The 24,199-nt window shown below is 39.2% G+C and overlaps 1 protein-coding gene across 1 annotated transcript in view; it reads left to right on the top strand.

The window, feature by feature from the left end:
* The window catches only part of GPC3 (glypican 3), a 371,123-nt gene that overhangs the window by 294,724 nt on the left and 52,200 nt on the right, over positions 1-24,199 (top strand). Inside the window, exon 7 of the mRNA XM_005872825.2 lies at positions 18,373-18,532. Within this exon, the coding sequence (XP_005872887.1) occupies positions 18,373-18,532 (160 nt within the window). The remainder of the gene's footprint in view (positions 1-18,372; positions 18,533-24,199) is intronic.

The following is a 24,199-nucleotide window of genomic DNA, read 5'->3' as shown; positions in this document are numbered from 1 at the left end:
AATAAGGAAAGAACAGCAAACGCTAGTTTTTTCAGTTGATTATATGAGTCAGGAATACTATTCCAGGTGTTAAAAATCAACATATCTTCCTTCTCCAGGTCTTTCAAAGCAGACCACTTGTGCTGTGAACTAAGTTCACATTTGTTTTTCTCCAATATTTCTATATCAGCACAAAGACGTTCAAATTTCGAGCTCCACAGTTCTTTGTTTTTTAAATCCAGCAATTGCATTTCAAAGTTGCCAATGTCAATATTAAAGGGAGAAAAATTTAATTCTGTTACATTAGCATTGAGAGGTTTTTTAACAAAGGCTATCGTTGCTTTGCTGTTTCTGAATTCCTGCAACCTGTTGAGAAAAGCTTCCCTCATATTTAAAATACCGCACGTGGTATTTTGTGGAAGAGCCACACTCAAGGGGCCAAAGAGCCGCATGTGGCTCGCGAGCCATGGTTTGCCGACCACTGGTTTATAGTGTTGTTTAAGTCTTTTATTTCCTGTTAATCTTCTGTCTAATTGTTTAATCTATTATTAAAAATGGGGTATTGAAGGCTCCAGTTATTATTTTTAAATTGCTTATTTTTTCGTTAAATTCAGTCAGTTTTTACTTCATGTCTTTTCAAGGTCTACTGTTAGGTGCATATACATTTATAATTTTAAATTATTGGTGTATTAACCCTTCATCAGCAAAATGTCCTTCTTTTTCTATAGTACCAATTCTGTCTTAAAATATATTTTGTCTGATATTAATATAGCCACTTCAGCTCCTTTTTAGTTATTGTTTGCATGGTTTATTTTTTACCATCTTTTTACTTTCAACCAATTTTTGTCTTTGAATGTGAGGTCTATCTCTTATAGGCAGCATATAATTAGATCTCCTTGCATTTCTGCGTAAAGAACTCCCTTCAGCATTTCTCTTAGAACATGTCTAATAGTGACAAACTTCCTCAGCTTTTGTTTATCTGGGAATATCTTAAATTCACCTTCATTTTTTGAAGGACAGATTTGCCACATATAGAATTCTTGGTTGGCAGGTTTTTTTTCTTTTAGTGTTTTGAATATGTTATACTACTGCCTTCTGGGCTTCTTGGTTTCTGATGAAAATACAACTGTTAATCTTATTGAGTCATCTATATATGATGAATTGATTCTCTCATTGCTTTCATGATTCTCAAATTATCTTTGACTTTCAACACAGAGCTGTTAGAAATAATAGGTTTAATTATTATTATTTAACATAGAACTAGAAAGTGAAATTTCAGAAAACAATGCAGTGAATGGGTGTGCTTCTCTAAAATCAAAGTGATGTTTTTAAGTATATAGGTTTGGCCTGTATAATGATGTTGTTGTCCTAATAATAAAAGTGAAGGAACTATTTTCCTAGTTAAGTTGATGAAAAATAAGTCTTATTTCTGGCTGGTATACCTAGAATAAGAAACAGAAGTCAAGCTGGGATGGGGTGGAGCAGGGACATGTTTTAAAAAGGGAAAGAACTTGGTTAACAGTAACAGCAGCCTCCTGCAAACTCCTGTGGCCCTCAGGGTATTATGTTACTTATTAAGGCAGTTATGTATTTGCTTTCCATTAATTGAGGCATCTGCATAAATATGAGTACCTAAGTGTGTGAATTTGTGGGGCACTCTGTTCTTGATATTGTGGATAGTGCATTTATAGCAGAAGGTCTCTGCACTGTCAACTCACAGATAGTGATGCTGAAATTTAGTTCAAACCTGTACAATCACTGTATACAACTTCACTGATGATTACACTGTATATGTTCCTGACTTTCTGGAAACACGAAACTACAAGATGTCAATCATCTGAAATGTCAAGGCAGTACTTAAATATAGTTGATATTTGAAGATGTATAAACTAACCAGCCCACCAAATTTAACCTTTGGGGCAGCAACATATTTGAAGTGTCAATAATTAAAAGCCACCATAACTTAGTAATTCACCATTTGTTTTAACAAAACTGATCAATTACTTAAATGTTTATAAGTAAAAAGAGTATAAAGCAAAAGGGAATTATGTTTAATTGAATGCAAATGCAAGTATTTCAGTATGTTAAGCCTCTCTAAGATGTTTTCAACTGGAATTTCTTGGAAATAGGAAGAAATGACTGGGAGAAAATAAGGAAGCACCTATACTTTGACACATTGATTTATCCACCTAATCAAGAGTGGATGAGATGAGGACTTGGGAAGGTTTTATTCCACTACTTTTCCACACCATTTAGAAAGGAACTCCTTATAGACTATGCTAGAGGCCCAGTGCACGAATTCGTGCACCAGTGAGGTCCCTCGGCCTGGCCTGCGGGATCAAGCTGAAACTGGCTCTCCAACATCCCCCAAGGGGTCCCAGATTGCAAGAGGGCACAGGCCAGGCTGAGGGACCCCACTGGTGCATGGTTGGGCTGGGAAAGGTTGCTGGAGGTTGGCCAGCCAGAGAGGGAACACGGGAGGGCTCCAGGGCTTGTCCGGCCAGTCTCGCTCAGTCCCGATTGGCTGGACCCCAGCAGTAAGCTAACCTACCGGTCTGAGCGTCTGCCCCCTGGTGGTCAGTGCACGTCATAGTGAGCAGTTGAGCAGCCTTAGCATGTCATTAGCATATTACACTTTGATTGGTTTAACAGATGACTGGACACTTAGCATATTAGGCTTTTCTTATATAGGATATTTCTTGAGGGCAGGCTCCATGTTCTATTGTTACCAATTACCTTTGCCAACCTGGAAGTTGGCTGCCACATGCTCACAAAGGGGCATGTTATCTTCTTCCCAACCTGTGATTTGACCAGGTTTAACTAAGGATCCAAAGAACCTCATTGCCCTCCTCCTAGACCTAAAAGCATTTTGCAACTCTCAAGTCCCTTTGCCTCTCTCTTAACTGCCCTTGACTGGTTCTCTTGTGATATGCCCAAGGACTAGACAGAAAACTAGCTTATGTCATCTACTCCTGATTAAGTAGTTAAAAAAAGCTTTACTAACTATTGTTTGTGTGGACTTGCTATGCTCATCTGTATGAATGAATGGATTGGAACATATGATCTCTCAGGTTCTTTCTAACTCATCATTCCAAATCTACAACCTAATTCCTCTAGAAATAGGATGAATATGATGCTGAGCACTTTTGGGTGCTCAATACATTTAATATCTCCATTTCTCATATTGGACACTTTCTGGAAAGTAAGATCTCTGCTTCCCAATCATTTCCTTCGCTGACGCATCTAGTTAGGACATGAATGTTGAGTTCTTTAAAGATGAAAATTACCATAAGCTGTATCCAGAAATATGGTGAACAAACAGAATGTTGAGAATGTGTGTATATATAAAAAGGGGTTAAACATTGTGGGGAGGGAAACACATATTAATTTAACAAAAATGTTAATTGAATATCTGTCTAAACAGAATCTCAGAGGATGGTGGAGAAACCCATGTTAGAACTGGTGAAGACATTCTTACCTAGTGAGATCAGTGAAGAGAAACAAAGAAAGGAAGAGCTATAAATATGTGTTGGCTGCAGCCTATTAGTAAGCTGTTCTTTTTCCCCTCCCACACTTATATTCTCCTATTCCTGCCACTTTATCATCACCAAATAGTTTTGTGAGATAGGGGAGGAGTTCAAGTAAGACAGACAGCCTAGCACTTCAGTCCCAGGAGCAAACAAAATAGGCACACCCAATCCACCAAAGAGAGCCAACAAAGAAAATCATTCATCTTAATCTCTACCAACATATACCTCGCCAAAATAGCACGGGATCAAGCTCTGCCCAACACAGTACAAATTAGCTGGACTTGGTTACATGGTACTCTTCCCAGACCTTGTGGTTAAATTCTAATAAGCTTCTCAGGAAAAATGAGAGGCCTGTCTGAAGAATGGATTCGTAGGCAGTGCCAATAGGAGAAATGCTTGATGAAGCTTGGAATTTAAGAGTAAGAAGGAATGATGATAGAGACCCACATGGGAATGGAAATGATTATATCTGTACTAGGCTCCAACGTTATGCTTATTTCAGAGAAGTAAAATTAATCTAAGATATGCTACCAAATGGCAAGTATATGGATATACTAGATTAGTGAGTATTTTAATTAAGGGATGAAAGGTGAATATGAAGGATAGTTTAGCCAAATACTAAGTAGAAATTATTTTGTAAGTATATATAATCAACCTAGCAGACAATTCTGCAACTAGAATTGACTAAGCTAAAATTGGAAAAATAATCACCAATAGCAATAACTTGATGTAAAATGACTGTGAATTTTGTTAAAAGACCATTTTATTAAATATGGAATTCCAACAAGGTAGTGAATATATTCAAAGTGTTAATGGGCTGCTTGAGTTGAACTACAGTGTTAAAGTCACTTTTCTTCAGTGTCCTAAATGGGTATCAAAAGGCAGTAATTGAATTCCTTTGCTACTGCAGAATACCAGGAGTTCCATTTCACATTCCTTCATTCACTGTTTGACCACTCCATTCAAACCACTAGAGGTACAGAAAGGAAGACTATACTACAATAAGGAAGTACTTAAACATTTGGTACTACACCATGTAATTAGGGTGGTCAGTGCTCCTCATAAAATTCTGGTGCTCTAGTTGTCTTCTGTGACCAAAGCACTACAAAACCTATAAATGGCAGATTCAGAAAGAGCTAATTGTTCTAGCATCTTTAATGCTGTATTTATCAAACAAAGCACTGTTTTAGGACACATCCCAATTTTTCGTATTTAAAAGAGTTGTCAGGGCATTTCTTAAATTAATCTTTACTCATGGGGTGAGGTTAAAAATTATATAAGGGCACCATCCTTTTGCTTCTTCTATTTCAACCTTTTAAAGTATGTGATTAGATATGAATATTATAATAATTTTAGTCATGTTTCCTCTTTCCTGTGGGAGCCAATTTCTCCCTTAGGATTCCATAGCCTAAAACTTTGAACAGGAAAGATTTGAAGCTCTCTTACCTCCAAGGAAATAACAGCTAGAAACTCAGAATCTAGTTTTTCATCAAGCCCCAGCTATTTTATCTGTGCCAGATGCAACAGGTCATTTATTTTACTTCAGAATAATACAATGTAGCCTTAATTATCTGAAACATGTTTAAAATTCATGTTTTTCAGATAGTATACCAGAGAAGGTAAACTGTTTTCACTGAAAACCTATTTATAAATCCTGATCTAGACCTAGTCTTCAAAAAAAGGAAGCTTTAATGGGGAAACTAGAGGCATCTCATTAATCCTTGGAGGGCTATGAAAGACTTATGAAAGAATAGTACACCATTGTCCTCCAGTCACTGAGGCTGACTCTTCAAGCCCTATTCTTGACGACATGGCTTCTGTGGTTCATACACAGTTATTTTTAAAGGCAAGAACTCTCATTTCCCAAAAGTATAACCACAAGATGTCTATTTGGAATGAATCAGATTTATACACTAGGACAATAGTAAATGCTCAGATCATGTCTGTGTAACCTCAATTCCATGAGGAAATATGTAATATCTAGGTAGACTTTTACTCTGGGACCATTGCCCTTTGTCAGTGGCCCTCATGAAAATGAGGTGATTCCTTTGGAAACTGAGCAATGCTGTGGGGTTTCACAGATGTCTTCAAAGTAAGTTTTTCTTCCAGAAAAAGTTATATTTTGTCCTTGTGGTTTTTCACAATAATTAAAACTGTCACAGGGATAAAAAGTCACTAATCTTCAACCATGGTGGTAGCCAGGGTCAGATGCCTTCAGAGGGAAATTGGACTTGGTGTTCTGCAAGGTATCTTGCTGTGTTTGCATTTTGCTGCCCCACCTGACAAGGTAGGACTTGACCAGTTTCTTGAGGATGGGTTGGCCAGCCTTATAATTGGAACTGTACTTTGTGGGAGTTATGGCCCCTTAAACTGAAATTTAGTCTAGTAAGGCTGGAGACCCTAAATAAGGGCATTACAGAGCCCACAATTAACACACTCAGGCCAACTAATCTATCATTGTCATTGGAAAAAACTCATTAGGGGGCCTCAGGAACCTCATTCAGCCACTCAGTGAGTGGGTTGGCCCCATCCCTTTGGGTTAGTTGGCTCATTTGCTTTAAAAGATCAATTTTATGCCTTCTTCTTTGACTTGACCCCACTTTATCAGGGGAGGGGGCTCTCTCAACGGGAGGGGATTATGAAACCTGCCTCTCAGGGTTGCTTTAATAAAGTGAATGCTGGCAGTCTATCCGAACATCTGTCTAGCTATACAGCCTCAGTGTATCCAGGGCTCCCAGGCAGGAATCAGTTATTACCATACCAGAGCAACAGCAATGACATATCAGACCAGGGTTGAAGAGATAGAGATTGGGAAAAATCCAAAGTCAGTGAATAAAATGCTTATTATTTTGTTAACCCATTGCTTCACTCATTCTTTCAGTTACCAAGCATTTCCTGGCACCTATTATGTGTCATACATTGTGTTTATCCCCGGGCCATGCCCTTGCCAAGTTAATGCTGGAGTATATAAGCCCTCCTCCCCAGCCCCATTCCAAATCCTAACGACTTCACAGTAGTTACCATTAAACAATTTCCAGGCTAAAAAGGAGCATGTTGCCTCACTTCTCTCTCAGCTCCAATTTTCTTATTTACAAAATGATGTTAATAATACTTTCCCCACTGCCTCACAGGTGTCCTAGGTACATCAACGAGAGAGATATGTGGAAGGGCTTTTGAGTATAAAAATAATGAAATATCAGTAGCAATGACCTAGTAACGAAGATTTATTGAAAGCCTGCAGCATTCCACAAAATTAGCCCTACCCAGGCCAGAATTGAATGTTAATGGTGCCAAAATTTTAGAATTCAGCCCTGGCCAGTGTGGCTCAGTTGGTTGGGGTTGAGTTTTGTCCCATGCACCAAGAGGTCTCTGGTTTGATTCCTGGGCAGGGCACATGCCAGGGTTGCTGGCTTGATCCCCAGTAGGGGGCATGCAGGAGGCAGCCGATGGATGTTTCTCACATTGATGTTTCTCTCTCCCCCTCTCCCTTCCTCTCTCTATCAAATCAATAAAACATATTTTTAAAAAAAATTAGAATTCATCCCCTTCAGAGATTCAGATTTTATAAATATACTAGAGGCCCGGTGCACAAAAATTTGTGCATTTGAGGGGGGTCCCTCAGCCTGGCCTGTGCCCTCTCGCAGTCTGGGACCCCTCGAGAGATGTCCACCTGCTGGCTTAAGCCTGCTCCCCGGGGGATCGGGCCTAAGCTGGCAGTCAGACATCCCTCTGGCAGCCCAGGAGCCCTCAGGGTTTGTCCACTTGCCAGCGGGGAGCAGGCCTAAGCTGCAGTCGGACATCCTTAGTGCTGCTGAGGAGGTGGGAGAGGCTCCCACCACCACCGCTGTGCTGGCAGCCATCAGCCTGGCTTGTGGCTGAGCAGAGCTCCCCCTGTGGGAGCACACTGACCACCAGGGGACAGCTCCTGCATTGAGCGTGTGCCCCCCGGTGGTCAGTGTGTGTCATAGTGACCAGTCATTCCAAGTCTTTCTGCTGTTAGGGTCAATTTGCATATTACCCTTTTATTATATAGGATAGAGGCCTGGTGCACAGGTGGGGGCCGGCTGGTTTGCCCTTAAGGGTGTCCTGGATCAGGGTGGGGTCCCGCTGGGGTGCCTGGCCAGCCTGGGTGTGGGGCTGATGGCTGTTTGCAGGCTGGTCAAGCCTCCCAGTGAGAACCCTCATCCCATGGGGGTGTGGCCAGCCTGGGTGAGGGGCTGAGGGCTGTTTTCAGGCTGGCCACACCCCCTTCAGGGTGGGGGTCCCTACTGGGGTGCCTGCCCAGCCTGGGTAAGGGGCTGAGGGCCGTTTTCAGGCTGGTCACGCCTGGCAGGCTAGAAGTTGGCGTCTGGGATTTATTTAACTTCTATAATTGAAACTTTGTTGTCTTGGTCCAGCTCGAAGCCTGGGTTGCCCCTGGCAACCCAGGTTCCCAGCCCCTCCTTGAGCGGAGGCCACTCTGGCTGGAAGCACGTATCTGGGATTTATCTTCTATAATTGAAACTTTGTAGCCTTGAGCGGCAGGGCAGGTGGGAAGCTTGGCTTCCTCCATCGCCGGGGGCAACTCAAGCCTCCTGCTCGCTCCAGCTCCGTGGCTGCCGCCATCTTTGTGATGGAGTGAGGGTTAATTTGCATATTACTCTTTTATTAGATAGGATAGGTTTTACTATATAATATTAACATATCGTTGTGTGAGCACTTACTGCCAGGTACTAAGTTCAGTGCTTTACATGGATTGTCTCATTTAATCCCCATTGTCATGCAATGTGGGAGATAGGTACAGGTATTATTATATCTATTTTAATAGATAAGAAACATAAGGCTCAGAGTGGTTAAAGAATAACTTATTTATAGTAACAAGGCTAGTAAGTGACAGAGTTTACATTTGAACATAAGTTTTCTGACCACAGAGTATGAGCTTTTAGCCATTATGCTATGCCACCTCTTGGAAAATAATAAAACACTATACAGTTGTAAGCTATTGGTAATCTGTATATATATAAGGCTAATATGCTAAGTGTCTGACCATCTGACTAGTCGCTATGACATGCACTGGCCACCAGGGGGAAGACACCCAATGCAGGAGCTGCCGAGCTGCAGTGACTTAGCAGCAGCAGTCCTCGGGTGATGCTCCCCGAAACCAGAGAGGGAGCCCCCCGATTCTTCGTGGGGCCACACAATTCCACCTTCGGCCTTGGGTTATGTTGTTGCTGGGGCACTGTCGGCCCTGAATCTGGTTTACTGCACACTTGCATTTGCGTTTCACACCCTATATGACAGCAACTTTGCAGAGTGCCCTCTCACACTCTGGGACCCCTCAGGGGATGTCGGAGAGCCAGCTTCAGCCCGATCCCTGCAGGCCAGGCTGAGGGACCCCACCTGCTGGAGGAACCCCACTCACTCTGCAGAAGCCCTTCGAGCCACGGCGCCACCCCAGGAGCAGCCAGTGGGGAGGGACTGTGGGAGGTTGGCTCCAGGGCATGTCCAGCCTGTCTTGCCCAGTTCCACCCCACCAGCCTCCTTCTAATTAATTTTCTTTCAAGCTAGTGATCTGTGCACTGGATCACTAGTCTATATAAAAAAGGCTAAGCGACCGTCCAACTCTCCGACTGGTAGCTATGACACACACTGACCAGCAGGGGGCAGACGCTCAATGCAGGAGCTGCTGAGCTGCAGTGACTTGGCAGCAGTGGTTCTAGGGCAGCTGTGGGCAAACTACGGCCCGTTTGAAATGAATAAAACTAAAAAAAAAAAAAGACCGTACCCTTTTATGTAATGATGTTTACTTTGAATTTATATTAGTTCACACAAACACTCCATCCATGCTTTTGTTCCAGCCCTCCGGTCCAGTTTAAGAACCCATTGTGGCCTTGAGTCAAAAAGTTTGCCCACCCCTGTTCTAGGGTGACACACCCTGGAACCAGAGAGGAGGGAGCCTGATTCCAGGGTGTGTCACCTGAGAACTGCCCTCTCTCAATCCTGGACCCCTTGGGGGATGTCAGAGAGCCAGTTTTGGCCCGATCCTCGCAGGCCAGGCTGAAGGACCCCACCTGCCGGAGGGACCCTGCTCATTCCACAGAAGCCCTTTGAACCACAGTGCCACCCCAGGTGCAGCTGGCCAGGGAGGGACCTCGGGAGGTTGGCTCCAGGGCATGTCTGGCCCTTCTCGCCCAGTCCCGCCCTGCCAGCCACCTTCTACTTAATTTCCTTTCAATGTGCACAAATCTGTGCACTGGGGTACTAGTGTTATTATAAACTGTTTACTTTAAAGCATTGGGTAGCTTCCTAAAACTGCAGAGAACTATTTATACTACTGAGAGGGAGCCCCACTAAGATAGTTTTAATCCCATCCCAAGTTTGCTTCTTTTATATCTTTGTTTGTTTTACTATCCCAACATTTATTTAATTGGGAGGACTTATTTTCACAAGTTTCAGTGCTACATTAACAAACAAAGTAAAAATTGGGAAGCTGAAAGTGGTAGAGAAAGTATGTGCTGTAGATAAGTGGTGGACATGGAAATTATGCCAGACAAGAGAGTATCTGGCTGTGGGTGGCCTTCTTACCAATATCACGTGGGTGCACAGCCTATAGCCAGTCCTTTTGCTCTTTCCTAAACATCTCTATGTGTATACTGAATGCACAGATCCTTATCTTACTGGGAGCATCCAGAAGGGTTTCTCAGACTCTTCTTTCTGGTGCCTTAGTGTTTGGTCATGGAGCGTTACTTGTTTTGCCTTACAAGGCATTTATAATAAGCTCTTCATGTCTGATACTATGACTGCTACCACTCTTCTCCCTCCCCCTCCTCCCCTTCTTTCTACTCATGATCATCATCATCCTCAGCAGCAAACTTAACAATGTTTGAGAATTTATTACCTTGCTAAGCAATGTGCTAAGCACTTCACATGCATTTTTCTATTGATTTGTTCTTTCATCCATTTAATGAATATTAATGAAAATTTACTTTGTTCCACACACTGATAATAGAAACAGACTATTTATCCCTTCTGTTAGTCTAATGGGGTAAAACATGGAATATATAATTATACACTGTGGAAAGTTCTATGAAATAAAAATACACGGGACTATGAAATGTGAATGGTGCTATTTAATTTAATTCTTCAACAACCCTGTGAAGTTAGTGAGTAGCATTATCCTCTATTTTACAGGTGAGGAAACTGAAGTTCAGAGAAGTTAAGTGATTTGCCCAGAGTAATACAGCTAGTACATAGGCTGAGTAGACATTGAAATCCATACTGGTTAGATTCCAAAGCTCACACTCTTAACTGCTGTACTTTATTGCCTCTCCAATGTGTAAACTCTATATATAGCCATTAATTCTAGCCCTATATATTTGGGTTCTGGCTTCATCTGAAATATGTGGAGCTGCCATTGTTTCCAATTAGTTGTGGCAATGGTTTGGTGCATTTGTTCAAAGAAAGTGTGTATGCAATGCAGAGGTCACGTGCCCTAGGCCTTGTGGATGTGCACATTGTATAAATAATAATGGCATTCCAAAAAAAGCTGGGATTCATTGGAGCCACCACATTTGTTTCCCATTAGCTTATGCTACTCAAATACAAACAGTAAAGCATGTGTTTACATTGCCATGGACATGGGAAGCTGGGCCCCCAAAGCATTCTTTGCAGGTTGTATAAAGCTGAGCATCCAGATAGTTCAAAATCGGTTTTATAAGCCCAGCTTAATAGCTTTAAAATGTAATTGGGAGTCCAGATATTTTTTAAATGCCTAGAGAGAGGTATGTGAGTAGCCAAAAGAGACAAAACCAGCTAATTCCTCAAAATACCTACCAAGCCCTATATTCACAGTATCTATTTTGTTACTTATCCTTTATATTTAAAATGCTAAAGAGCTTAAAGTCAAGAAAATTCTTAGCCATGTAGCAGCACTAATGGAATTTTTCATTCTATTCTAACCAGTTGTCTGAATCTTTTCAAAACAAATCCATTTATGATTAGATAGGTTGATTATTTAAGACACAGTAGATAGCAAGGCTGAGGAAAACAAGCAGGAGGCATCCAATGTCATTATCTCTCCGACCAATAAATAACAAATGGCCTTCCCATCGAGGTATAGCTCATGGGTAGAATCTGAAAAATTGTGATTGAACTGGAAATTATCTCAGGTAAAGGCAGTCAAGATGGCAAAAATATGAAATGAAAGCCCCATGAGTTGATGCCTTTACCTAAGACAGCATGTTTTTCTTAAAAATCTCTGGACTTTGGAGCAGAAGACTTTATTTTTAATGAGGTCTCTATCACTTACACAATGACTTGATCAAGTCATGTCCCCTCTCTGAGCCTCAGTAACCTCCCTTGATGTGGGAAATAGGGATGGCAGTCTTCCCTGTAACACAAATTGGCAGTGAAGATTCAAGGATTACGTGAGAGAACATATGTTAAGCCCTAGCACAATGTGTGGCTGATAAGGTTCATATCTTTGCAATCAAGATAATTTCAAGAGGCACGTTATTTATACCATATAGACAGATCAAGAGTTGCTGCTCTCACTGGTCTAATTTCAGCATATTTGATCCCCCTAAAAACAACCAGTGTGTCCTTTGATCTTTGTTCTCCTGTCAACCAACCAGGAAAAGAGCTTTGTACAAATCACATTGTCCCATGATGCAGAGCTCTTTTGTTACTATAGTTATTATGATTTTAAGAACATGAAATCGCTAAATCTAAAGAGCTTTTTTTCCTCTTAGTCTGTAGTTCTAATTTTCGTATTTATTCCAGACTTTTTGTTTCCTTTTATTATACAACCATGAATACCTGTCTCAAAACTAACTTCAACTATTTCTCTTTCTAATCAAAGTCAATTACCTTTACACCCAGGAATTTTCATTAACTCCAAAGACAAAAGGTCATGATATCCACATCTACCAGTAAATGAAAAGGAAATCATTAGGCTGCATTTATTTTTTGAAAAGTGGTTTAAAACGCATGTACTAAAGATCCTGACACACATGGGGCTAAGGTTTCCAGAGATGGTTTCAGAGGGTTTCTGGGAAGTGGAGTAACACTGCAGTAGTCTTTCTTATTAGTGTGGTCTGTGATTTGCTCATGATAAGATGGAGGGGTAGATCTAGTTAAAACTGCAGATTTTTGTGCTTCACCCCAGACCTACTAAATCAGAAGCTCTGTGGATGGGGCCAAGGTTCTTGAGTTTTTAAAAATCACCCTTACGAAATTGGAGGCTCACTCCCATGGTATATAAAAATGTACATACCCTTTGACCCAGTAATCCTACTAATGGGAAACTAAAGAAATATAGAAAAAGTTATGTGAATGCTCCTGACACTCCATTTTTATTTATAGAAGCAAAAGAACTAGAAGTGATATAAATATTAAATATTCAGAGAATTGTTAAGTAAATTTCAGTAGATCCATTAATGGTACTGCACTATGTGCTTTTTTTTATCACATTTAACATTTTAAAATTACCACATTTCTTCATTACAACAATTCTATGAGGCAGGCATTATTTCCCTCATTTTACAGATGAGGTTTAGGGAAATTGAACAGCAAAGTTAATAAGTGGGAAAAAGGTTAATAAGTGGAAAACCCAGAATTCCAAACCCAGTCAGTTTTATTCTAAAGTCCAAGTTCAACTATGTAAAAATGTAGGCAAAAAAAGAAAAAAAGAAAAAAACCCACACAAAAATTCACCAACCTTTGAAAATACAAATGTTTATTAAAGTTTGAGAACTAGGTTTTTCCCCTTATGTCTCTTTCCTTTCACCTTTTTATATTATATTGATACATATAATTAACATTAAATTATAAAATAAAAATTTATTGCATATTTAAGCAACTGTAATATTCTCATGTGGCTCAAACAGTGTTGCAAGGAGAGGAGTAGATATAGAAAAAGCTGGACTGTGAAAGTCCTTCCCATAAGGAGTGCCGAACAATGTGTGGCAGAAATGTCAGGTTTATAGAAGGATTGTGGGGGTAGGGTAGTGAAATAATCAGACCTGTGTTTTAATAAGATAGTTTACATTGATAATAATTATTCTGAGCCTTGGCTTTTAAAAAGCTAATAGGATAGTGTCCTTTGAAAAATGCTGAACAGTTAATCAAAAGCACTAGGCCCCTAAAGTTACCTGATTTTGTGTGCAAGACCCTCATAACTTTCTTTTTACAAAGTGAGTGTTCAGTCTGGAAGACATTGTAAAGAGTGAGAGAGGGGACAAAAAGGTCAATATTGTGCATTGTAATTAGCTGGTTTGATTTCTGTTTCAAATTCCAGGCTGTATTAAATCCACAGTCCTTGCTGACAATTTCTCATCTCTGAAAGATTACCCTTGTTTCAACATTCTGGAGCTTCAGAGTGTTCTTTAAGACTTACATTTACAATAGCTTTCTAGTTTGGGATTTGTTTTGTTAATGTGTGAGGGTTAGGTTCATCAGCAGATGTCTGTGTAAAACACATTGAAAGTATACTATAATCCTTCTTCAATGCTGAAGTTGTCTCCAAAATGAGAGTAATTTAAGAACTAAAAAAGTTATCTCAATGGCAACATTTTTTAAAGTTTTTTTAATTGCACTTAAAAAAAACTGGACTACCAGAGAATACTGAGGGCATTGTACACGAGGTTGGAAAATAGCCTTTATAGATTAGCTACAGATCTTAGCCAGGGTCGTCCAAAAGGATTTAGCTATTCATTCACAAGTTCGTGTATAATTAATCTGTGCTTTGGCTTTCTCATTTTTCATGAGTTTGTAGAAGTAGCTTTTAAAAAATTAAAGATACCATGCCACTTTACTTTGCTTCAGTTCAATAGCACATTTTTTGAGTGCCTACTGTGTTCAAGACAGTGCTTTAAATGCTATAGGGTTAAAAGATAAATAAGACAAAGCCCCGGGGCAACTCAGTTTGGTGGTAGAGCAAAGTCACATGTACAAATAAATAATGCTAGGTTGCACACATAAAGGGGTATTTAGGAGGTACAGATAAAGGGAGCAGTGGTGGAAGAAGGGAAGGGAGAACTATAATGACCATCTGCGGTAGCCAAGAAGGCTTTATTAAGGAAATGACATTTGAATTTGGCTTGAAAGAATATAGTGTTTTCAATAGACCGAAATGAAAACAGCTCCTATTAGGTGCTCAATTAATGTTTGCTAAAGGGATTAATGAAAGGCACAGGTGTGAGATGTGCTTGAGAAATAGCAAGTTCACTAATATATATCTAACCACAAATCCCCTTATGTGAACAATTCTAATTCAGGTAATCCATGACATATATGAAGGATGTATTTTTGAAGATTAACCTAAAAATGCTTTTGTTGAAAGCAATTTTCCCATAAGAAATGATGGTAAAGGAGGAGATTAGGATGTTTTGGTCAACTGAAGTGATACTATAGTCTAGTTTAGTAGTACTCAAAGAATGGTTTATGGACTTTGGTAATCTATGAAACCCAAGGATTCACAAGGTAAAAATTATTTGCACAAAAATACCGAGATATTATTTGCCTTTTTCACTGTGTTGATATTTGCACTGATGGTTCAAAAGCAATGGTGAGTACAACTGTTGGTATCACAGTATGAATCAAGGCAGTAGCACCAAACTGTACTAGCAGTCATTGTATTCTTCAATGGCATACACTTGCAGAAAAAGTAAAGGCAGTTTTATTTAAGAATGTCATTGCTGAAGCAGTAAAAATGATTAATTTATTAAACCTTAACTCATAAATATACATATATATTTTTAATCCTCACCAAGTATATACTTTTATTGATTTTTAGAGAGGAAGGGAGACAGAAAGAGAGAGAGAGAGAGAGAGAGAGAGAGAGAGAGATCAATGTGAGAAAGAAACATTGATCAGTTGCCTCCCTTACATGCCCCAACCAGGGACTGAATCCGCAACTGAAGTATGTGCCCTGACCAGAATCGAACCCACAACTTTGGTTCACAGGACAACACTCCAACCAACTTAGCCCCCCGGCCAGGGCTTGAGCATACATTTTTTTAAAGGGAAAAACTTTTTTAAAATATATTTTTATTGATTTTAGAGAGGAAGGGAGAAGGAGGGAGAGATAGATACATCAATGATGAGAGTGAATCATTGATCAGCTGTCTCCTGCACGCCCCCTACTGGGGATCGAGCCTGAAACCCAGGCACGTGCCCTGACCAGGGAATCGAACTGTGACCTCCTGGTTCATAGGTGGACTCTCAACCACTGAGCCACACCAGTCAGGCTTGAGCATACTTTAAAAAATATTCTGTGTTATTAAATGTGAAGTACTTTAAGGTATTTCTACTGTAAACTGTGTCGATGTGTCTCAGGAAAAGCACTTATCGGATTATTTAAGCTATCGGCTAAACTAGCCACTTTTTTAAATGAAACACCATTTTTGTTTGAGACTATGACTGACAAACTTTAGTTGTACATACTTGAGTATTTTCTGGATGTTTTACACAAAGAAGGCCTATCAGTTAAAGGAAAACTGACATTATTTATTGCCAATGATAAAATTTGAACTTTCAAAAAAATTAAAATTTAGGAAAATTTGTATCTCCAACCATGAGCTTCAAGGCTTCCCAATACTTAAAGACATTCCTAATGAGACTGTGTGTTATGTTAATGAATGTGATTTTTTATATCATATAATGAAAGGTGTTAACATTTGGAAAACCTGCATAGTAGAGTGAACCAATATTTTCAGGATAACCCATAGGTGATGATACAAAATGGCTAAAAGACCCATTCAAAGTTCAAAACATACCAATGAACTTTAATGTAACAGAACATGAAAAATTTATTTATATAGTTTCATATTCTACATTACAACTAACCTTTCCACTTGAGTTTTTCTGTAGTATCAATGAAAAATATTCACAATTACCTGATGAGGCTGCTAAAATATTTCTCTTTTATCATGAGATATTTTGAGAGGCTGGATTTTCTGCAATGTTTCAATCAAAACATTATATAACAACAGATTGAATGGAGAAGCAGATATTATAATCCAGCTAACATATTAAGCTGGACATTGAAAAGATTTGCAAACATAAAACAGTGCCACCCTCTCTTCTAATTGTTTTATGTCGGGGAAAATATATTTATATATCATTAAAAATGTTATTTATGTTAACACATCATAGTTTTGCTATTGTTGTATTTAAATTAGCTATCAAATATTTTTAAATTTCTCAGTTATAATTTCTAAGATAGTAAATGCCAACTTATATAAACAAAAGTTCTCTGTGATTCCCAATAAGAGTATAAAGGGGTCCTGACTCCACCAAAAAGTTTGAGAAGCACCTAGTCTACCTTATCATAGCCTATGTGTCTATAGTATACATTTAGATTTGTAGGACGAATGGTAGAGGATGGGGGAGGGTTAGAGAAGGAATACATTAGAGTGCAGGGTGGAGATGATGCTGGAGTGGCAGATGGTAGGTGGGTTGGCTTCTCTGACACCATTAGAGGTTGTTGGGCAGAAAAGAACTATTTGGACTTTTCTTTCTTTGCTTAAAAAATAAGCCTGCAGAGTCAGATTTCTCTATAGTATGTAGCTTGTTCCAGATTGATATTGGTATAGCAGTTAAATCACAAGCAGAGAACACAAAGGTATATTTTGCAGTAACAATAAACATAGACAATTAAGACCAGAAAAACCAATACATTCCTGTGTATGTAGTATTTTTTTTTCTGGATACCTCTTCCTCAATGACAAAAATCTCAGTTTCAGTACATCTAGCACTTTTTGTTGGCTGTTATTTAAAAATAGGAGGTAGTGCTCAGCCAGTGTTGCTTAGTGATTGAGCATAGACCCATGAACCAGGAGGCCATGGTTCGATTCCTGGTCAGGTCACATGCCTAAGTTGAGGGCTCGATCCCCAGTATGGGGCATGCAGCAGGCAGCTGATCGATGATTCTCCCTCATAATGATGTTTCTATTTCTCTTTCCCTCTCCCTTCATCTCTGAAGTCAATAAAAAAATTTTAAATAAAAATAGGAGGTGAAACTGAGATGTAGGACTAAAAAGGGGGATGGGGTAGAAGCTAGAGCAGACATGGAGGGTATTGGAGAGAAATGGTGAGGAAGAATAAAATGGAGTCTGAGAACTGCCCTCAGAAACCACTCAGGCTGTGAGTTGGGCTTCTGGGTCAGCAGAAAGACGTTTGGGAAGTGCGAGTCACCGTAACATAAGAAAGACATTGACAATGTGTCTGAAAAGCCAGACACTGAAGAGCAAAACAAACATGCCTCCACATGGGCATATTATCTACAAAAAAAGCAAAATGAATTTCAAAGCATCTTATTGAAATGATGGAAGAGGGAGATATTTTAAAAGTTTTTCTAATGACCAAGGCATGGTACATGGCAATTAATTGTAATTATTCATTTAAAGTATACATAAAATTCAATGCTATCTTCTTCTTTTGATGGAAAGCATTTGTTGTTTTAATTTAATAATTGTAAATACAGTTATAAGAGGCTTCCATAGGCATCTTTTCTGATTTCGGCGTCCTCTGAACATATAAATATGCTTTGCCTATGTTATGTTAATTTCCTCATGTTAGTTCTCCTATCATGGAGGTTTTCAGGAATTTCAATACCATGGCATGGAAAGGTTTGATGCAATGTACATTGTGGTGTAAGTGGAGTAGAGGAGTAGAGAATCATATGAAATGCCATAGAAAGGCCCAGGAGTATGAAACTCCATAGCATATAAGCAGTTTACGCTTATTTAAATTTGAAATTGATTTTTTAAAAGCTTCTGTGTAACTCGTTCAGCACATTTAATGCGTTCTGTTAATAACATACTGCTTTAGACCTACCAAAAAAATATGAAGAGCTGCTACATTTCTGTCTGTTTTCTTTCAGCTCCTGAGAACCATGTCTATGCCCAAAGGTAGAGTTGTGGATAAAAACCTTGATGAAGAAGGGCTTGAAAGTGGAGACTGCGGTGATGATGAAGATGAGTGCATCGGAGGCTCTGGTGATGGAATGGTGAAAGTGAAGAATCAGCTCCGTTTCCTTGCAGGTAACTGATTAGTGCCAGCTCCAGTCTGAGCTAAAATGGTGATGCTTGGGAACTAAAAACCAATTGAATCTGCTCTCTGTAACTCCCCTAACATCTCTGCAACACAATGCCATCAACTCTTCAAGGAAAGACAATACTCTAGAAAATGAAATTTTCAGGTAGCCTTTTTAAAATCTCTGGACCTAGGTAGATTAAAATGGTAACTTCATGTTTTTCATTGTCTAAAATGAACTGACATAATCAGTTGACTGTTTCCCATTGGACATTTCCTTGGTTCTTTTCCATTATAAAACAAATGCAATCTTGGGTGTCTATGGAAAACAAATGATGGAGTAAGTTTCTAAGAAAAAGACATCACTTGACCCTCTCTTCTGAGAACACCATATTTGTTTTGTTTTCTTATGAGTATTCTAACATAGTTAGGTTATAACACATAACCGCAAAGCTTCATAAAAATGACAGCAATGGAGAAACAATAAAATCAAGCTGCTGGGGTCAAGAAGGCAAAGCAACAACAACAAAATAAAGCCCTCTTGTTTGTATTTATTTTCCCAGTTTGCAAAGTACTCTTCTATGGATAGGTGCTCTTGTTTCCATTTTACAGATAAGAAAAGTGAAGCTCAAAGAAGAAATGAGGTTTATCTAAGTGGAATAACTGGAAATATAATTTGACTCTTCCCTCTTCAGTGTGCAGACTTCTCCTTGAAATCCTACCACCCATTGCCTCTAATATCCTTCTCCTCTTCCTCCTTTAGTCTCTTTCCTGCACTAGTTTTTCCTAATCCTACTCTAAAACTGGGTATTATCCAGAGGTCTCTTCTTAAGCCTCGATCTTTTCTCTCTTCTCCAGAAAAAAGACAGACCTCATTCACTTTGGCTCTTTTAATTTTTTAATGATTTCATTTTTTTGGCAAAATTAAAAAAATTTTAAAAACCATCTAACATGAAATTTGTCCTCTAAAGTAACTTTTAAGTGTATAGTACAATATTGTTAATTATATTTAAATTATACAATAGATCTCTAGAGCTGTTTCATTATGTATGACTGAAACTCTATGGTTATTGAACAGTAACTTCCCTTTTCTCCCCTCCCTCAACCTCTGGCACCACCATTTTACTTTTTGCTTCTATGAGTTTGGCTACTCTGAGTATCTCATAAAAGTGGACTCACGTGATATATGCCCTTCTGTGACTGGCTTATTTCACTGAGCATGGCCTCAAGATTCATCCATGATATAATGTATGATAAGATGTCCTATTTTAAGGTTGAATGATATTCCATTATATGCATGTACCATAATTTTTTCATCTACTGATCCACTGGTGGACATTTAAGTTGTTTTCACCTCTGGCTATTGTGGGTAATGCTTCAATGAACATTCTTTAACTATTATACCAGTATGGAGACAACTCATAAATTCATTAACCTCCCATCTTAACTGCTCTCTTGAGCTACTATCTCACATCTCCAACTGCTTCTTAGTAATTTCTACCTAGCTTTCCCACCGTTACCCCCAATTCAATGTATCATAAATCAAATTTACCAACAGATAGTCCAAAACTGGCTACTCCCCTAATATCTTTATTTTTTAAATATCACTACCATTCTCCTGGTCACTGAGGCTTAAAACTGGTCTTCTTTGACTCTTTCTTCTACCTTGCCCTTTATATACAGTTGGGCCCCAAATCCCTGTATATTATTGGTAATTTTTTTCCTACTTCTGTCACTGCTTCCCTTCTATTCCACCCTCCTGTCTATTCTATTTCAGTCACATTTTAAGTGTTCTCCAGGTTTCTAAGCTAAGGCAAGAGTATTGAGAGCCTTACACTAGCATATTAGAGAACAAAGAATCACAGACCCAGACAGAAGATTCCACCAAATTCTTCTTATACAACTGCCAGGTTAATCTTTCTAAAGCATTTCCTACCTCTCCTAGCTCAGCTGCCTTCATCTTATCTCGATTGCCTGGAGGACAAGACTCAGACTCCTTAGCAGAGTTCTGAGTGTCTACTAGTCTAGCCTAAACTATGCTTCTGGCTTCACTTCCCACCTCTAGCCCACAGGGACCATCCATGTTAGCAGAAACAACCATCCTCATGCCCCATGAGCCCTGTAAACATACTGTTCTTGCTTCTGTCTTCATACCATTGCCTATTTTTATTTCTATATTACTACCCCTCTTTTATTCCTTCATAAATTATACCCATACCTCAAAGTGCATTTCAAGTATGATGCAGTGAAAAAATAAGTTTAGGGGTAGAGCTAACTTGTTTTGATTTCTGGCCTATTCCTTATGAGCTAGCAGGACTTAGGACAAGTTTCCTTAGCCTCCTCTCTAAGTCTCCACTTCCTCATCCATCAAATGTGGATCATAGGACTATTGCAAGATTAAAGGAGTAAACTTTGTAAAGCATATAGCTCAGTATTTAGCAATACTAGATGCTTCTTAATTATCAGTTTCCTTGGATGAAATCTTTTGCTACTATCCCAGTCTATAGTCATCTTCATCTTTGAATCACTAAAATAAATTCTGCCAACGCTTTCAAGAAATAGACTGTAATGGCTCCCAAGTTCCATTTCTAGGGCATAACATGATCACTCAAAGCCTGGCATCCTATAAGAATAATATTGAATAAAAATAATAAGTAAAATAATAGGAGCTAATAATTATTGTACATTTCCCACAGTGCTTCAAGCACTGTGCCCGAACTTTGTATGCATTGTCTCATATCATTTTCACAACACCTTCATGAACTAGGGGTTATTAATTATTCCCACTTTACAGATGAGAAATTTTATACCAGAAGAGGTAGAGTAATTTGCTTAAGGTCATGCAGTCTTTAAAGGAAGAGTCAGGATTCAGAGCCAGTCAGTGAGCTTTCAGAGGCCACTCTTTGAACAATTCTACTTTAATTCTTCTTTTTCTGATAATCGATACAATCATACAAGACTGAAATCTTCTTTTCCTTTTGCTACCCAGAAAATAATTTCATTTTTCTAAAGGTGGTTCAGATGATTCACCAAAATATTAATTGGTCCCAGCATTGATACCTAGGACACAACACCATTCATACTTCTCCAGAAAAAGTCCCTGCTTTCCTACTTATAAGCTACTTCCCTATCAATTTCAAAACACTACACCACAATTCCATGGTGACTTAACTTTTTTAACAGTGTTTGGTATAGGTGTAGGACTTTGTCAAGGGCCTTTTCAAAATCTAAATAGATTACATCTACTTGTTTCTCTTTGTCCACATGCACATTTAGTCTCTCAAAGAATTCTAGTCAATTAGTTAAGCTTGATTAAACCTAAGTGTTTTGTAAACTGTAAAACACGACACAATGGTGGTTAATTTAATTCACAGGAAAAATAATGCTTTACTCCCAATAGGTTACACTTGCCTAACAAGTTCAGTGATCTTACCAGCGTGGATTCCTTGGTTCCCCTTTGAAATTTTTATCTTGGAGAGAAGACTCATTGGCAATTTGCCAGGCTCATTACACATCACCTACTTGGAATGACAGGCTATACACTTTGGTCAGCTATTATACAATTTTACTCAAAATCTGAGTAGATGCCATCTGGTGCTGGTGATTCATCAACATCTATTTAGTCAACCAGACTTGGAACACTGTGTTCATTTACCATCACCTCATTTTGAATTCCAAATCTGCCTCCAAAGGCAATTTGGGAATGAAAAACAAAGCTCAGAGTATGTTCTGACTCTCTTCTGTCCCTTTTGTCCCTGAACAGACCTTTTGCAACCTGACCAGCAAGTGGTCCTACTGGCTCAGTTCTTTCCTTCTTTTGATGCACAGATGAAGTGCAGGACACCTATACCTGGCTTTGCTTCTAATTCCCATATGTCCTAGGTCAAGCCCCTTCCTCTTTTTAGAAGTTTCTCCATTTGTAAAATAAAAAGAATGCCCAAACAATTTTTGCAGTCCATACTAGTGGCAGCATTCTGTGATTATGTTCACTTATTTGGTTCTAGTCCCTGGCAAGGTACTTATTGGAGTCTTTGAGCGACATCTTTTGAGTTTTCTTCTAACCTTGCAGGTTCCCAGTTTTCTTCTTCTGAGCTAGTTCCACTTTCAAAAAGATTTCATTTTCCCTTCTCTTGCTCCTTTGACTTTTGCAATCTAGCAAGCCAGGCTTGTTACCAAGGGCTGACTACACCTGCCCCTGAGCACGCTTGTACACTAGGGTGCTAATAAGTTCTGAGCAGTTTCCACACTTTCTGGACTATACTCACTTTTAAAATTCTTCATCCCAAAGCTTCCAAAGTGCTCTCTTTTTCTATAATTTTTATTTCTAAATTTAACACAGAGTTCTTACTGTTTGCTCCTTTCTGGTTGTTGAATTTCATTGTTGGTGAGATGACTGTGACATGATGTCTTACCCACAGTTATAGTTTAACCTAATGTGTTTCCCTTTTGGTGGGTTGCTTCATCTTCCTCAGCTCATTTCACAGAGTTGTGGTGATTAAATAAAATAATCCAAGCAAATTATTTGGCACATACCTGGCACCTAGAAAGCACTCAAAGCATATCTACTATTAAAGCTGTCAGTTTGCTGCTGCTGCTGCTGCTGCTGCTGCTAACCTTTGGGAGCTTAAAGAGTCTGAAGATGTAGATTAGAATTGCCTTGTTTTTTGTTTGTTTGAGACCTGTGAAAGTCCATTAAAACTAGATAACCAATGTTCAGCAATACCTGCCGATCCTTTGTTGCTCCATGTGGAGTCCATGGACCAACAGAATCTGTATCACCTGAGAGTTTGTTAAAAATACAAAATCTGCCCTAACCGGTTTGGCTCAGTGGATAGAGCGTCGGCCTGCGAACTGAAGGGTCCCAGGTTCGATTCCGGTCAAGGGCATGTACCTTGGTTGCGGGCACAACCCCAGGAGGGGATGTGCAGGAGGCAGCTGATCAGTGTTTCTCTCTCATTGATGTTTCAAACTCTCTATCTCTTATATATAAAAAATACAAAATCTCAGGCGCCATCCCAGACCTACTAAGTCAGAAGGTCATGTTAAGAAGATCCCTAGAGGATCTGTTTGCAGCCTTTACCACCTTCTAATTGAGCACTGTGGCATTCAGGTTTAATATTTCAAACATCTAAAAACCCACTAAACCAGTGGTTCTCAACCTTCTGGCCCTTTGAATAGTTCCTCATGTTGTGACCCAACCATAAAATTATTTTCGTTGCTGCTTCATAACTGTAATGTTGCTACTGTTATGAATCGTAATGTAAATATCTGATATGCAGGATGGTCTTAGGCGACCCCTGTGAAAGGGTCGTTCGACCGCCAAAGGGGTCTCGACCGACAGGTTGAGAACCGCTGCCTAAACCATCCCACAGTGAGCTAAGAATTCTAGGAAGTATAAAATGGGTGCAAAGCTCAGTCATCTATATAATAGGTTAGGAAAGTTGGATTCCAGCCCTAGTACATTTACTAACTGTGGAACCTTGAGCAAATTATGTAGCTGCTCTGAGCCTCTGTTTCTCCATCTGTAAAATGGGGGAATCATCCTTGCCTACCTCAATGAATTACTGTGAAAACCAAATGTGATAATGAGTGTGAAAGTACTTTATAACCTGTTAAGCTCTACCAATTTTTATAACATCCAGAAGACTGTTATTATTCCAAAAATCTCTCGAAGC

Source organism: Myotis brandtii, unplaced genomic scaffold (assembly GCF_000412655.1).
Source record: "Myotis brandtii unplaced genomic scaffold, ASM41265v1 scaffold393, whole genome shotgun sequence".
In the NCBI taxonomy this organism is placed as follows: domain Eukaryota; kingdom Metazoa; phylum Chordata; class Mammalia; order Chiroptera; family Vespertilionidae; genus Myotis; species Myotis brandtii.
Note: the sequence above shows the minus strand (reverse complement) of the source record. Positions and strands in the feature narration are given on the sequence as shown.